At 44.1% G+C, this 15,789-nt stretch overlaps 1 protein-coding gene and 1 long non-coding RNA gene across 2 annotated transcripts in view; one reads left to right on the forward strand and one right to left on the reverse strand.

Annotated features, from left to right (window-relative positions):
• Positions 1–15,789, reverse strand: part of LOC122061860 (proteasome subunit alpha type-5-like) — a 33,857-nt gene extending 18,068 nt beyond the window's left edge. The window contains exons 1-2 of the mRNA XM_042625376.1: positions 15,598–15,789; positions 15,418–15,519 (exon numbers count right to left, since the gene is read on the reverse strand). Of these exons, the coding sequence (XP_042481310.1) occupies positions 15,418–15,519; positions 15,598–15,774 (279 nt within the window). The 5' untranslated portion in view covers positions 15,775–15,789. The remainder of the gene's footprint in view (positions 1–15,417; positions 15,520–15,597) is intronic.
• On the forward strand, positions 11,582–11,945 carry LOC122061861. The gene is made up of 2 exons (XR_006134731.1): positions 11,582–11,779; positions 11,839–11,945. It is a non-coding gene; the product is annotated as an uncharacterized LOC122061861 (long non-coding RNA).

Below are 15,789 nucleotides of genomic sequence, written 5' to 3' on the forward strand. Positions count from 1 at the left end.
CTCTGTTGCCACCCATGATGAAGAAGGGTTCTCCTTCTCCCAAGTGAGACACTAAGACTGGCTGCCCCCTCCTTGCACCTTTTGCAAGACTTTTGGGCATAACTCTACTATATGTGCCCCCAAGAATGCCCCACCCGAAGAAATCTTTGCTCATACTGAAGTTCCTGGCCCATCAGCCCTTGTCTCAGAAACACCGTCAAAAGCCTCGCAGGGACAGAAGCCGCATGACGGTGCTTCATCGCTCCGAGAACCCTAATTCCCCTGCTTCCAGGGCCAAATCTATTGGTCCGTTGGATTCTCCCTTTTACCAACTGGTTTTAATCGATTTGATCTCCTGTCCAACCACTGCTGCTCTGATGATAACAGCATGTCCCCTCGCACTGGCCGTTCGACTGAAGCAGCCACTTCTCCTGCCATCTCTGGTGTTGATGCTTCTTCCTCTCCTTCTCCCTCTCCTATCGCCCTCACTGCTCCCTTGCCGCCTCTTTCTGACACAGCCCTTTGTTCGAACCACCCTCCTCTCTTAATTCTTAACTCCTCTCATTCTTCTATCCGTTCTGACTCTTTTACTCCCACCAACTCTCTTCCCCCTCTTCTCCCCCTCCCCACTTCTGCCACTCTCTCTTCGCAGCCTGGTCCACCTTTAGACCAGACCCTCCCCAGCCTCCTTTTGCTGAACCATCCTCCTGACCTCCTCTTGTGTCCTGACCTGCCCGACAACCCAGCTTCCTACAATCACTAAACCCTTTCTCCTTTATCCACCCGTCCATCATCACATCCATCTCAACCCGCCCGACCCTTCCTCTTGACCAGACAACCCTCCTCAATGCCTTGATCTGCCATCTTCCTCGTCCGATGGCCCATCATCCTGTAGTGTCATCTCTCTCGCCCGAGGGCCTCTATGTCTCTTCCATTGACCAACTTTTTTACCCTCCGCCTGCTATTTTCGCTTCTCACGCCTTGGAAGGCGTCAGCTCCAACCCTTCGGCCCCTGCAGCGCAGCCTGCCTTGTCATCTCCTCGCCTAACCTACCGCCAAGTCCTACCATTGTCAGAGATGCCCCTGCTACTTTCGAACAAGCTCGCTCATCGTCGGTTATTAACCCTGGAATTCCGCCATACTCTATCATTGGCCTCCCACAGGGCATGTTGCTTTTCTCATTCCTGGCACTCTGCCAAGCCCTGCCACAGCTCCGACTATTTCCGACATCCCTCCTCTAGCCCCGCGTCAGGGCCTGATGCGACCCTCCTCCCTGGCCTTCCGCCGGGGCCATCTGCTGCCCATATCCCTAGCCTCCAGCCAAGTAACTCTGAAGCTCACCTCACTGGGTTTACGACAGGTTCTACCACTAGCCATCCTCCCCTTGAAGACCAAATCTTCTTAGGCTCCTCTTGAGACCACTGCGACTGCTGCACTCAGGTCCGGGAAGGCCCCTCTTGCCCCAACTACATCCTCCACTCACAGAGCTGCTAGAAAAGGTGCTAGCCATACCAATGCGCCAATGCCTTCCAAGTTATTACCATTGGCCTCCTTTGGCTCCCCCCCCCCAAGACTATTGTCATTGCATCTGAAGCTACCACGCCAACCTGAAGATTCCCAGATCCATTCGGACCTTGGCTCTTTCCAATGGAACTTTGGCCCCGGTTGTGACCCCCTCTTCCTTGGCCTCCCCACTTAAGGAGTACCACCAAAGACATAAAAATCCTACTGGCCAGGCTCCAACCAACTCCAATCCTCAAAGCATTCTCTGCCCACCCGTCCTCTTCCAAATGATTCCTTGGACAATCTAGAATGTGCGTGGCCTCAATTGCCCCGCCAAACATGCCTCCATCCGCTCCTCTCTATCCCTCTTATGCATCCCTTTGTTGTCTTCTTGAAACCCGTGTCCTTGAGTCTAATGCCCCCCATATCGCTTCCTCTATTGCTCCCTCCTGGTCCTTCCTCTCTAACTATGCTCATTGCCCTAATGGGCGTATTTGGATTCTCTGGAATCCCCTTGTCCTCAGCATCTCTGTCATCTCCTCTTCTCAAGCCATCCATCTCTCCATCTCCTCCCCTTTTGGCCCCTCTACTTTCTTTTTCACTGTCATTTATGCGCACAACAGTGTGCAAGACAGGCTTTCACTCTAGTCTACTCTTCGTTCCATCACCTCTTCCACTGCCCCCTCCCTTGGGGTCTAGCGAGAGATTTTAATGTTCTTAGAGCTAGTCACAAGAAGGTTGGGGGAGTCCCCATCGATCTCCCTTCGGTAGTCCTTCAATGACTGCATTGATGATATTGCCATGAACGACCTAAGATGGTCTGGTGCCAAGTTCACCTAGCAAAACCATAGGAGTGGTTCGGCTAGAGTTGCCTACAAGTTGGACAAGGTTCTTGTCAACGAGGCTTAGCTGACTCCTTTCCCTCCTCCCATGCTTGTTTTAACCTCACACCTCTTCTGGTCCCAAGCCCTTCAAATTCTGACATGTGGACCCTCCACAATGATTTCCTCCTTATTGTCCATGAAGCTTGGGCAATCCCCGTCCAAGCTTTATCCACTCCCCTAGTCACCTTTGCGAGGAAGCTCAAGAATGTCAAATCTGCTCTCTTAAGATATAGAACTCTAATTCCTTTGGAAATATCCCTTCCAGAGTCTCTTCCTGTAGAGACAAGCTTTATGTTATCCAATCTCGCCTTCAACTGGACCTCCTTAATGTCTCCCTGGAAAAAGAAAAAGTTGTTTTAGCTGAGCTTTCCTCCCTCCTCGCTCAAAAAGAAAGCTTCCTCAGGCAAAAATCATGTATTAAATGGCTGGAGCTTGGAAACTCCAACTCCACTTACTTTCACTAATCTCTCAAAGCTAGGACTAATGCTAATTCCATCACCAAACTCATTTCCAGAGATGGCTCCCCCTTCATCCTGAAGATATCAAAGATGAGGAAGCCTCATTCTTTTCCGATCTTCTCCACCCCTCACCCTAGCCCCCCGCTCCCCATCCCCCCAACCTTCTCAACAAATTCATCCCCCCCCTCCTCCCCTTCAGGCCATTCCCTCAGATGCTGAAATCTTAGTTGTCGTCCTCTCCCACAAATCCAACAAGGCCCCTGAGCCGGATGGGTTTAGCATGGGCTTCTTCTCCTCCTACTGGCACATCATCCTTGCTAACCTCATCCTTGCCAGCAGAAGCTTCTTCCTTAACCCTTGCCAGATTAAGAGGATCAATCATACCTTCCTCTGTCTTATGCCTAAGAAAAAGGGGGTTGACTCCCTACCTAATTTCAGGCCCATCTCTCTTTACAACCTCTTGTACAAAATCATTGATAAAATTCTAGCCAACAGAATTCAGAGGGTTATCGACTCCCTTGCCAGCCCAAATCAATCGGCCTTCATTGCGAGCAAAAGCATCATTGATAATATCATTCTTTGCAATGAGATTGTCATAGGTTTTGACCATAAATCCCACTTCTTGGCTTCCTTGCTCAATATTGACATCCACAAAGCTTTTGATTCCATCCGCTAGGACTACATCTCTAGAGCCTTGATTCAGATGTCCTTTCTGCCCACTTTTGTCTATTGGTTCCTTTCTTGTATCTCCTCCCCCTCCTTCTCCGTGCTCATCAATGGTAGCCCTGCCAGCTACTTTCCCTCCTCAGTTGGTATCAGGCAAGGTTGTCCCCTCTCCCCTTTCCTTTTCTTTATTGCCCTTGAGGTGCTTTCCTACTCTATCCAATCATCTATTGACCTTCATCTTATCTCCCCATTCCCAAATGCAAAGCCCTCCTCACCCACCTGGTATTTGTCGATGACCTCAGGATCTTCTCTAAGGCAGACCCCTCATCTATCTCTTCCATCATATCCTCTCTCCGCCTCTTTGAATCCCTCTCCAGCCTTCGCATCAACCTCCTTAAATCCTGTCTCTTTCTCTCTAGAGTCTCAGATCCCCTCCAATCCCTTCTTCTCCAAATCACAAGCTTCTCCATTGGCACCTTCCGAGTCAAATATCTTAGCCGCCCTCTCATCACTGCCAAGCTCTCTGCCCGCCATTGCTTTCCTATCCTTGACCTTCTTAGGAAGAGGCTTCAGCTTTGGAAAGGCAAACTCCTCTCTTACACGCGGCTCCTTATCCTTATTCAATATGTTCTTCAATCTATGTACCTTTATTGGACTGGTATCTTTGTGCTCCCTGCTTCTTCCATCAAACTCATTAAGAGTCTTCTTTGCTACTTCCTTTGGAAAGGTTCAGACTCCTCTAAATTTCTCCACCCTTTTAGCTAGGATCAAGTTTGCCTTCCCAAATCCGAAGGTGGGCTTAGCCTTAGGAGAATCTAGGAATAGTATTTGGGTCTCTTGGGTCTACTCCTCCCTCCTCAAAATCAACTGTCTCTGGTCTGTCTCCCTCCTTTGATGCCTCTTGGATCTAGAGTAAAATCCTCTCCTCCAAACCTATAGCCTTGGGAGCCATTTCTTACTCCATTGGCAGTGGTTCCTAGACCTCTCTCTAGCTGGACCCTTGGGACCCTTCAGGTATCCTCCTTGCCCTGGTAACTCCTAGGATTATGCACTCCTCTGGCCTGAGTCGAGCTACCAAATTCTCCTCCTTCTTAACTCTTACATTTTTGTACCCCTCCCCCCTCCTCTCCTCCTCTTGCTGACCTCTGAGCCTCCCTTCCCCCATTCCCCCAAGCTATAGAGGTAGGGACGACTTAGTTGTCTGTACCCCGTTCTGCTTGGGTCGGTCTTCTTCGACCTCTACCTGGGATCTCATTCGATTCAAAGGTCCTCCCCATCCCTTCGAGAAACATTATCAGGTTTAAAGACCACATCCCCAGCCATAGTTTCACTATCTGGTGAGCTCTATGCAACTGCCTCCCTACGCAGTCTTTCCTCATCCACTGGTACATCCAGGTCTCTCATTCTTGTTGCCTTTGTTGGAATGGCATCGAGGATGTTGATCATCTTTTCTTCTCCTGCCCCTTCTCTTCCACCATCTGGAAGAGAGTTCTTAATATTTGCTAGCCTTCTCGCAGACCAATCCTTCCATTGAGTAGAGGATGGATCTGGGTGGACATGACTTTCCGTGGATCCTCCATCTGTGATACAGCTGGGAAGCTCAACTTTTGTTCTACAATCAACCATATATGGATGGAGTGCAACCTTCGTAGATGGACTTCCAACTCTCCCTTTTTTGATAAGAATTAGAAAGCCATCTACTATGATGTTAGCTCCAAACTTGCCTGCCTTACCCATCATTCAGTCACCGACACCCGAAGGACAAGCTCATTGTTGTGTCCTGGGGTCTCCTTGTATCTATTATCCCCCCCCAACTAATGTATCCTTTTCATGTGCCTTTGGGCCCTGCCCTATGTCTAGGTGTTTGTGATCCCCCCCTCTTCCCCTTGTATTTTCTTTTCCTCCTTGGTAATGAATTTATTTATTCATCCAAAAAAAAAGTATTGGAAAAACATTTTTTGTTCAGGGTCATTTGACCACATGATTGAACGACGGAGTCTCAAGAACGGTTGACAAGTCAGCAGACTGTCCAGTTCTGATGGTTGGACTGTGAGGGACCACTAGATCAGTAGCTGTTATTTCTAATAAAAGTTGAACTGCTTGAGATTTCAACACTGATCAATGGGTAGCATTTATGAATTGCATGCCAGTGCACTAAGACCTTATTTGAATAGATTGCAAAAAAAACTAACATTTATTGAACAATTTTACAAAATTTCAAAGAAACATATTTAGGGATTCAAGCCAAAGACACCACAGAATCTTATATATTATAAGCAAAATAATTGCGGGATAGAACAACAGGTTCCAATTTTTTGGAAGTAGAAGTCAAACTAGTTACAACTGCAAGAATACAATTAGTGCAGTGAACGGCATAGTTGTCACGGCGGCAAGGCGAACCAAGGCGGTGGAGGGTTGTCTAAGCGCTTAAGCGAGAAGGCGTCCGCCTTAAGGCGAACTAGGCGAACAAGTGTTATTTTTTATTTTTTCAATTTTCTAACATTATTTAGTAAGTTATATATACCTTGTATCCTAAAAAATCAAGATTAAGCCACATCAAGTCATTAAAAATCAACATTTAGCCACATCAAATCATAAAAAATTAACATTAAGTCATATTAAGTTATAAAAAATCAACATTTAGAAAAATGCTCTAATTCTATAATAAGTTTGACTGGTCAAATGATTTTATTTTTACATGAGACTTTTTGTATTAGTTATAATATAAAACCAACTTTCTAACAAGTCTAAGATTACTTAAATCTGAGTTGCAATGACAAAGTAATGCTTCAGTCAAACTTATTTTTAAGTGCGTGAATACTGTTAAAATCGCCTGAATGAAAATAATTTTATGAATATCAAAACAAAATATTTTTTTACCGGACTTTTGGTTTTTAGCAATATTTTAACATGATAGAATTTATAAAATTTTCATAATTGAGAAAAACCCTAGCATTTAAAAGTTGAAAATCGTTCATATAACCAAAATCCAGTTTTTGTTCTTGGACTGGGGGGTTGACTTTTTATCCTTTTGGAATTTGATTTTTAAACTATTTTTATTGGATTCAAATAGGGGGTATTTGCTTATTTATGAATAATATCTTAAGTAAACGAAATAAAAAACATTTACTTGAATGATATTTGGCATAAATAAGTGCCGAAACAGAAGGCAACATGCAGTTCAACAAGGCGGCTGTCGCCTAGGCCCCAGGCAAACCGCCTGGACGCCTAGGCGACGCCTTGACAACTATGGTGAACGGGGAAGACACTGACAAGTGTGTATAATTTTTCATACATTCAGTTGAAATGTTATTTTCTGCTCTTCAAGTGGAAAAACGAACTTCTAAGATCAAGACAATGGTATCTACTTTCTAGTAAAGCACAGATCCTCAAGCCTTACAAAGAAAAAATTGAAATATAAAATAAGAGAATGATTTGGGTTGTCTAAAGTGACAGAGGCCACCTTTATTTATAATAAGAGATTATGGTTACAGCTAGTATAAGGATGATTCACAGGTGAGTCACAGACCTATACATTGTACCTAGACACTTTAACACTCTCCCTAAAGTTGGTGCATACATATCACGCATGCCCAACTTGTAGAGTTACAAGATAAGCCTTTTGTGAACACATCAGCTTACTGATTCTCTGAGGTGACAAACGGAATACAAAAATGGAACCTTGTTCCAACTTCTCCTTGATGAAATGTCAGCCAATCTCAAAATGCTTTGTCCGATCGTACTGAACTGGGTTATGAGCGATATGGAAGGAAGCCTTATTGTCACAGTAGAGCCGCATAGGACCAGTAGTAGATATCCCAAGACTCTCTGAGTAGAACCCTAAGCCAAACAAGCTTGCAAACTCCTTGAGCCATGGCACAGTATTCAGCCTCAGCATTGGACCTTAAGACCGCATATTGTTTCTTACTTGTCCAGGTAACAAGGTTACCACCTAGGAAAGTGCAATAACCAGAAGTAGAGCGACGATCATCAACAGAACCTGCCCAATCAACATTGGTAAAGGCCTTGGGTCTGGTATTGTTGCTGTTCGAAAACAAGAGTTCCTTTCCAAGAGCATATTTCAAGTACCTCAAGATATGATACACTACTTTGAGGTGAGTGGATAGCGGAGCATGGAGGAATCGACTCACAATCCCCTACGGCATATGCGATGTCAGGACAGATGTGAAAAAGATAAATCAGCTTGCCAACAAGTCGTTGGTGCCTTTCTTGATAAACTGGATCTCCACCATTACTGCTAAGATGATGATAAGTCTCAATAAGAGAGTCTGCAAGTTTACACCTAAGCATGCTAGTCTCACTAAGAAGGTCCAAGACATATTTCCTTTGTGAGATAAAGATGCCCTTGTCAGATCATGCAACTTCAATACCTAGGAAGTATTTGAGAGGCCCCAGACCCTTAATTTTGAAGCCTGTTGCAAGTTGAGCTTTGATTTTAGAAATTGCAGTATCATCATTTCCTGTGATGCCTATATCTTCCACATAAACTATAAGAGAAGTAATTTTACTGTCATCATGTCTGACAAACAATGTGTGATCAGCTTGACTCTACTTGTAACCAAATTGCAGCATAGCTTTGAGAAACTGACCAAACCCGACCCGTGGTGACTGTTTTAGACCATAAAGTGATTTCTGTAACCGGCATACTTTCCCGGTATTAGATGTAAACTCACAACACAGTGGGATGGTCCACATAGATTTTTTCTTCCAAATCACCATTTAAGAAGGCATTTTTCACGCCTAACTATTGGAGATTCTACCCAAGGTTAGCAGGATAGGATAGTAGAGCAGTACATTTTTTCCATTGGAGCAAGGTCTCCTGGTAATCTATGCCATAGGTCTGAGTAAAGCCCTTGGAAACTAATCTGGCCTTGTACCTCTCAATAGCCAATAAGGCCATCTGCCCTGATCATCGTCGCCTAGGCATCACCAAGGCGGCGATTTGGCGTCCTGGTAGAAAAAGTTCATGGCAGTGCTACGATTTACGTGACTCACAAATGGCGGTTGCCATTGGCTGATAGGCGTCGCTATGGCACCGCCATGGACGCCAGGTCACGCCTGATTCACTAGGCAGTCAATTTTTTGTAAAATGCAGGGTATTTTGATAGGTCTATGTTGATTTTTGATGTTGCTTAATGTTGGTTTTATATGTTATAGGGTATATATTATAGGCTTGTAGCATGCTAAATAACTTTAGAAAATAGAGAAAATAAAAAAATAGCATACTAAATAACTTTAGAAAATAAGGAAAATAAAAAATGACACATGGGTGATTTGACCGCCATGGCAATGCCATAACGGGCGATTCATCGCCAAATCAATTAGCCACCCCTCCACTGCCTTGGATCGATTTGATGCCGTGACAACTATGACCCTGATCTTTACAGTAAAGACCCATTTACATCCCACAAGCTTCCAACCACTACAGCGGTTAGCACTGTAGTGGGAACTGCTTCCCGATAGTACAGCCCATCCTAGACCATACCATAACCAATCATTGCGCTCATCACCAAATCCTGAAAAGACTGTTAGAAGTCAATATTGAGAAAGGAGAGGAATTGTGGCTTGCTGTTTAGCGCAAGTCACGATTCCCCTTAGGGTTATTTTGGTCCTAGTGGACCTTATCCTGTTAAGAGTTACTAAGTTAGTTGGTTACCTATTTCAGATGTACTTTCTAGTTTCTTATCTGTATGATTGAAGGAGGGCAGTCCCAACACTACTATTGTAACTCCCAATGTACAGCCTCTTTCATTCTCTTCTCCTTCTCTTCATCTTTCTTATTATTTACATGGTAACAAAGCTTGGTCCTTAAACAAATTAAGTCTTTCTTCTTCATTGGCTGTTACTGTTGATCCTAAAGGTCACATCGATTTTCAGAGGGATTGATTGCATCCCCTAGTTTTTGGAATTTTGGAATAGAAGCTTGGCTGATCATAGTCAATCAACCATTTGAAGGATCGACTCATGGCATTCGTAGTGATGTGTTGCTGATTTGATTCCACTGTTCAAAGACAAGATTTCCTCCAAGGGAGAAAATCGATTAGACATTTTAGGGTTTGGCTCCTACCAAAATCAATTTTTGGGATATCCTTCACATTTGAAGCTTGTTTCTCAAATCCTTTGGGGGTTTTGTTCAGCAACATACTATGGACATTCGGTCCAAATTGCAGCACCATCTATGGTCCCTTACAGTGAACCGCAGTTGTCTTCCTTAACTATCCAGTTTAGGGTTTTGTTCTCTGAGTCGATTCTTATTATCTCTGTTTTTATTAAAATTTTTGGTTGGAGTTTGAATATGTGCATCAGTTTGGATTGGTTTCGATTACTTAGTGAAGTTGAATCAATCATTCTTGTGATCTATCTCCCTGTTAGGGTTTTAGATAAATTTTCTCTGGAGCAAGGTTTTGTCAAAATCGATTTTTTACAGGGTTTTGGAATTTGATTTTTTATTATTATTTTGTGATTATGGCTGAAGCTGAAGCAAAGAGTGTTGTTACCGAGGTGGTATCCTCATCCTCTCACATGATCACAGACAAGCAGCTTGCAAGAGCTGCCAATTTTCAACAGTGGAAGAAAATTGTGCAGCTGGTTTTAATTGATCGTGATCAATAGGATCATCTAACAAAGGTAATACCTGCTACAAACACTAAATGGGATACTCTTAATGCAAGTATTTTGGGACAGTTGAACTCAATGGATAACTCTATAGTTGATATTGTTACTCACATAGACACTGTGAAGGAGCCGTGGGATTATTTGAAAGTTATGTATTCTACACAGAATATTCAATACTTTGTTGATTTCAAGAGGATGTATGAGGAGCAAAACTCTTTACTTTCTATTAGTGGTAATATGCAGAAGATGTAGAACAAGCGAGAGCAGCTCACAATTATGGGATTTTTGGGTGGTCTCGGACTAGAGTATGATGTTGTTCGTTCTCAGATTCTTGGAGATGACAAAGTGGCATCTCTTGCAGATAGCTTTTCTCGAGCCTTATGGGTATCTTGAGAGAGTTCTCATGATTCTACATCAACATAGAGCTCCACTCTTGTTTCTTAGAATAATAATCATGGTGGAACACATAGTACTGGCAGTGGGGGTGGTAAGGGGCAACCTTCTAGTAACTCCAATACTTCAGATAGTTCAGGGGCAGCATGAACATGCCACCCCATTGTGGAAAACCAGGACATATCCAACGGTTTTTTTGGAAAATTCATGACAAACCTCCTCAGAAGCAGTTTGCCAACTTGGCAACAATTACTTAGTCTTCTCTCAGGAGTGGAAAGGAAGAGTTGTACCGACAAGCAGTTACGGTAGCAGTCCTCTTTGTAATCTTACATGACAGCTTTCGAAGCAAGACCCAAGGACAGTGAGGAATGAGAAAGATTCATCTAGAATGTATGTGGATGGGCCCTAGCGGTTAGGCATGTAGGTGGGAACGTATTAATAGATAGCTGAACGTGGGTGCGATCATCATTCCCCACTAATAGAAGTAAGAGAGAAGGCAAGGTGGGGAAGACAGATGATTAGGACCAACGAGTGAAGTCATTAAACGTCTGAGGGTAAAATGGTCAAGATGACAATCAAGAATTTGCACGGTATACTTAGTTTCAAACTCAGCCTCCTCAGCCTTCAACGGCTACTTTGTCCAGACAAGTAATGCCACTGTATGTCTTCCTCCTCTTCTCCTCCCTAGATAATTGATTCAGCATCGGATCATATGTCTGGTGTGTCAGGTATATTTTTTTCATTTCAAGAGTCTTCTGCTACTATCACATTGGCTAATAGATCTGTTGTGAAGTCAAAGGCACTATCAATATCCGTATTAACTCTTCTTTGTCATTATCGTTTGTCCTTCAATTACCAAATTTTCCTTTTAATCTTTTGTCTGTGAGCAAATTGACTCAAGTTTACAACAGTTCCGTAAACTTTTCTCTTCATTCATGTGTTTTCAGGACCTTATGACGAAGAAGATGATTGATAGAGGCCGTCGGGTTGGGGAGCTATATCTTTTTTAAGACAGTTCTTCAATTGCATGTTCAAGTATTCTAAGCCTAATCAGTTTCATTGTCGTTTAGGCCATCAATCTTTGTAGAGTTTATAGAAGCTTGATTCTCATTTTTGTTCTATTTCTAGTTTAAAGTGTGAGTCTCTCAGTTTGGAAAGCTTCACCATGTAAGCTACTCTCCTAGAGTCAATAAACAGTCTGCGAACCCTTTTACTTTGGTTCATTCGGATGTATAGGATCCTTGTCCCATTATTTCTAAGGTGGGTTTTTTACTTTGGTTCATTCGGATGTATAGGATCCTTGTCCCATTATTTCTAAGGTGGGTTTTAGATACTTTGGTATTTTTGTTGATTTTTTTTTTTTTTTTGGATGAATAAATAATTCAGTACCAAGAGAGAAAGAATATACAAGGGGAAAAAAGGGGGGGAGAGGCTTAAGCCAACAAGGAAGAGCCACTCTAGGGGAACAGAAGAAAAAACCAAAATAAACAAAACCCAGAAGGAGCAAACAAACCATGCCACTAACCACCAACTATGCGAGACAGCCATTTGGGGGAGGGGGGAGATGAAAGAAGAAGAAAGACCCCAGGAGACAATAATGAGCCTGTTCCTTGGGGTGTCACGGACCGGGCGGTGGGTGAGGGATCTAACTTTGGAGAAAACATCAAAGTAGATGGCCTTTCAAATCCCTTCCAAGGAGCGGGAGTTGGTAGTCCATCTACGAAGGTTTCTTTCCATCCAAAGGTGGTTGATGGTGGCACAAAATGCAAGTTTCCCAACTGTGTCACAAATGGTGGAGCCAAAGAACATCATGTCTACCCATATCCATTCTCGGGGAAGGGGGAGAATGGATCGGTTTGAGGGCCAGCAATAAGAAAGGACATTTTCCATATAGAGGCGGATAAAGGGCAAGAGAAGAAAAGATTATTAACATCTTCGGTACCATGCCAACACATACAACAGGAGGTGGGAACCTGAATGTGCCGGTAGTGAAGGAAAGGCTGAGTTGGGAGATAGTAGGAGAGCACTCGCTAGGCCGTGAAACTATGGCGGGGGATGTGGCCTTTAAACCAGGTGAGATTACGCCAAGGCAGAAGAGGGTCTTTGAGGGTCGTTGGAATGGGCGAAGTTCTAGGCAGAAGAAGAGGAAAAGTGGCCAGAGGGGAGGGCAGCCAAATGATGGAGTCCGATAATCCGCGATGCCCAAGAGGAATGGGGGGGAGGGCGGCCCAGAGGTCCGACAAAGGGGGCGGAAGGGGAGGGTGCCCAGCTCGAAGGGGAGAGGATGGAGGCAAGAGTGGATAATCAGGACGAGCCTACGGAGAAAATGATTCTGGGGGAGAAGGGGGAGGAGAATGCCCACGGGGTGCCAAGGATCAAGCCAGAGCAAGGAGTCGAAACCACAACAAATGGTGTAAGAGACAGCAGAGGGCTTGAAGTCTGACCTTGAGGATGCATCTCCAAATCCAGGAAGCATCAACAGAGGGATTGGCAATCCAGAAGAAATCTCTTTTGAGGGGATTGAAATAGACCCAAGAGACCCAAATGCTCTTCTGCTTAGAGATGATTTTCCAGATGAGTTTAAAGATGGCAGCCGCATTGATATCCTTGATTTTGCGGAGACCCAAACCTCCCTCAGGCTTGGGCCGACAAACATTGAACCAACTCATAGGGTGGAGGAAACGAGTAGCCTCCTGCCCCTTCCAGAGAAAGGTACAAAGAAGGGAGTTGATGGATTTAGAGATGGAGAGGAGGAGGAAAATGCCCGACCAATAAAGGAAAAGGGACTGGAGGACGGATTTGATGAGAACGAGGAGCCCAGCATGGGAGAGGAGTTTGCCTTTCCAAAGCTGGAGCCGCTTCCGGATAGAATCAAGAATGGGGGAGCAATGATGAGGAGAGAGCCGAGAAGAAATTAAGGGGGAGACCCAGGTATTTAACGGGGAGCGTCCCGGGGGTAAATCCAGAGGTGGCAAGCAAGTGGGCCCGGCAAGAGCCCGAGACACCTGAAAGGAAGAGATTGGATTTAAGGAGAATGATTTTCAAACCAGAGAGAGAATCGAAGGCCCGAAGGGAGGACATGATATTGGAAACAGAGGCGGGATCAGCTTTGGAGAAGATCATGAGATCATCTGCGAAGTCCAAGTGGGTGAGCATAAGGGATTTGCATTTGGGGATAGGAGAGATTAGGTGATGATCAGTGGAGGACTGGATGGAACAGGAGAGGACTTCCATGGCAAGACAGAAGAGGAAGGGCGAGAGCGGACAACCTTATCTTATGCCAACAGCGGAGAAGTATCCGGCAGGGCTTCCGTTGAGGACGACAGAGAAGCGAGGTGAGGAAATACATAAATGAATCCAGTGAACGAAGGAGGGGGAAACGACATTTGAAAAAGGATAGAGGAGATGAAGTCCCACCGGATCGAGGCAAAGGCCTTGTGAATGTCTATCTTCATAAGGGCAGCAGAGGAGTGGGATTTGCGGTTGAAACCTCGGACAATCTCGTGACAGAATTTTTGTTGATTATTATGTCTATCTTCATAAGGGAAAGAATTTTTGTTGATTATTATGTCTATCTTCATAAGGGCCTTGTGAATGTCTATCTTCATAATTGTTGTTGATTACCATACCACAACTAGCCATAAACTGAGAGAAAGGACCAAAAATGTATTTTGTGGCATTATCACTAAGTAAATTTTTGACGGATAAATTAAATTGATTCTGAATTTCAGCAACAAATGCACAAAAAATAGAAAACAACTCAGAATGGTGCTTCCATTTTTACCTGGATTTATTTAATGAAGCACCATTTTGAGTTGTTTTCTATTTTTTGTGCCTTTGTTGCTGAAATTCAGAATCAATTTAATTTATCCGTCAAAAATTTACTTAGTGATAATGCCATAGAATACTTTTTTTGTCCTTTCTCTCAGTTTATGGCTAGTTTATGGTCGTTGTGCCTTCGGCGAAATCCCCTCCAACATCTATTTCTCGTATCTCTCCTATATCCCTTCCCTCACATCCGAACCTATTACACCACTCAATTCACTCAACCCAATTTTCCTCTGAACCGCCATTCGCCCCCCTGAACCAATATCTCCCGATCCAGTTACTTAATATGTTTTCTAAATTCCCGGTGGACCACCCATTGTACTCGGGTAATTTATATAACCCAACCCACCCCTTTAAAAACCCCTCCTCTACCCATATCCGACCCACTAAAGGAGTGTAGGCCTATAACAGACCAGTCATAGTCAAATAGTCTTGGCAGTGGAGCCTGCAAGGAGAGGTGGGCAGCGGCAGCGAGAAACAGCAATGGCAGCAGGGCTGCAAAGAAGGCGAGCAGCAGTGGCTGTGTGGGGGCGCGAGCAGGGAGGCGAGACCAGGGAGGCACAACAGGCGGCGTTGGCGCGCGAGCAGGTAGGCTGCACGATCAGGTGGTGGTGAGGGAACATGTCAGTAGGATTAGGCGGTCAAATGCAGTGCATGGTTCAGTCAACCATGCTTGACCAGGGAAGCCGGAGCCCCAAGACCATGTGGAGAGAGCCCTAATGGTGGCAGTGGAAAAGAAAAACTAAGTAGGGTTTTTGGCTCTGATACCAAGTTGAAATATAAATATGAGAATGATTTGGCATGTCTAATGTGACAGAGGACACCTTTGTTATAATAAGAAATTAGGGTTACAGCTTGCATAAGGATGAGTCACAAACCTAGCTACATTGTACCTAGACACTTTAACGTTAACCATCCTATTCAAGTAACTAAGCAAGTACTGGACAAATTCTTCAACAAGAATCAGTCAGAAAAATTAATGACAGCACATAACAACTAGCTTCACTTTTTTCCCTATTTCAAGTGCCCCAGGTATAATAGAAATATAAAACAGAAAATTTAGTTATAACCATGGACTCTTCGTCGCCTTCTCCGAAACGTAGGGCAAGATCGCATAGAGCTTGTGTGGTCGAGTCAACAGTCATTGGTTCACCATATGAAAACCTGTGATTCTGGTAAAGAAATTCACATAATCAATATTCAGCAAATTCCACAGTAATTGGGGCAATCTGATATAAACAATGACGTACCTGAGTTTCGGCACGTGCATGTTCAACAAGTGTACGAGCATCAGCAATCAAACCACTCATTGCACACCCTATGTGCTCATCAATTTCCATAATTTTCTCCACGCTGCTAGGCTCCTGAAACAGAAATAAAGAATGAAATAAATGCAAACATCCCCAGAAGTTGGCAGTAAATATCATTGCCCACACAAACCA

This window comes from Macadamia integrifolia, chromosome 14, assembly GCF_013358625.1.
Source record: "Macadamia integrifolia cultivar HAES 741 chromosome 14, SCU_Mint_v3, whole genome shotgun sequence".
NCBI lineage: Eukaryota > Viridiplantae > Streptophyta > Magnoliopsida > Proteales > Proteaceae > Macadamia > Macadamia integrifolia.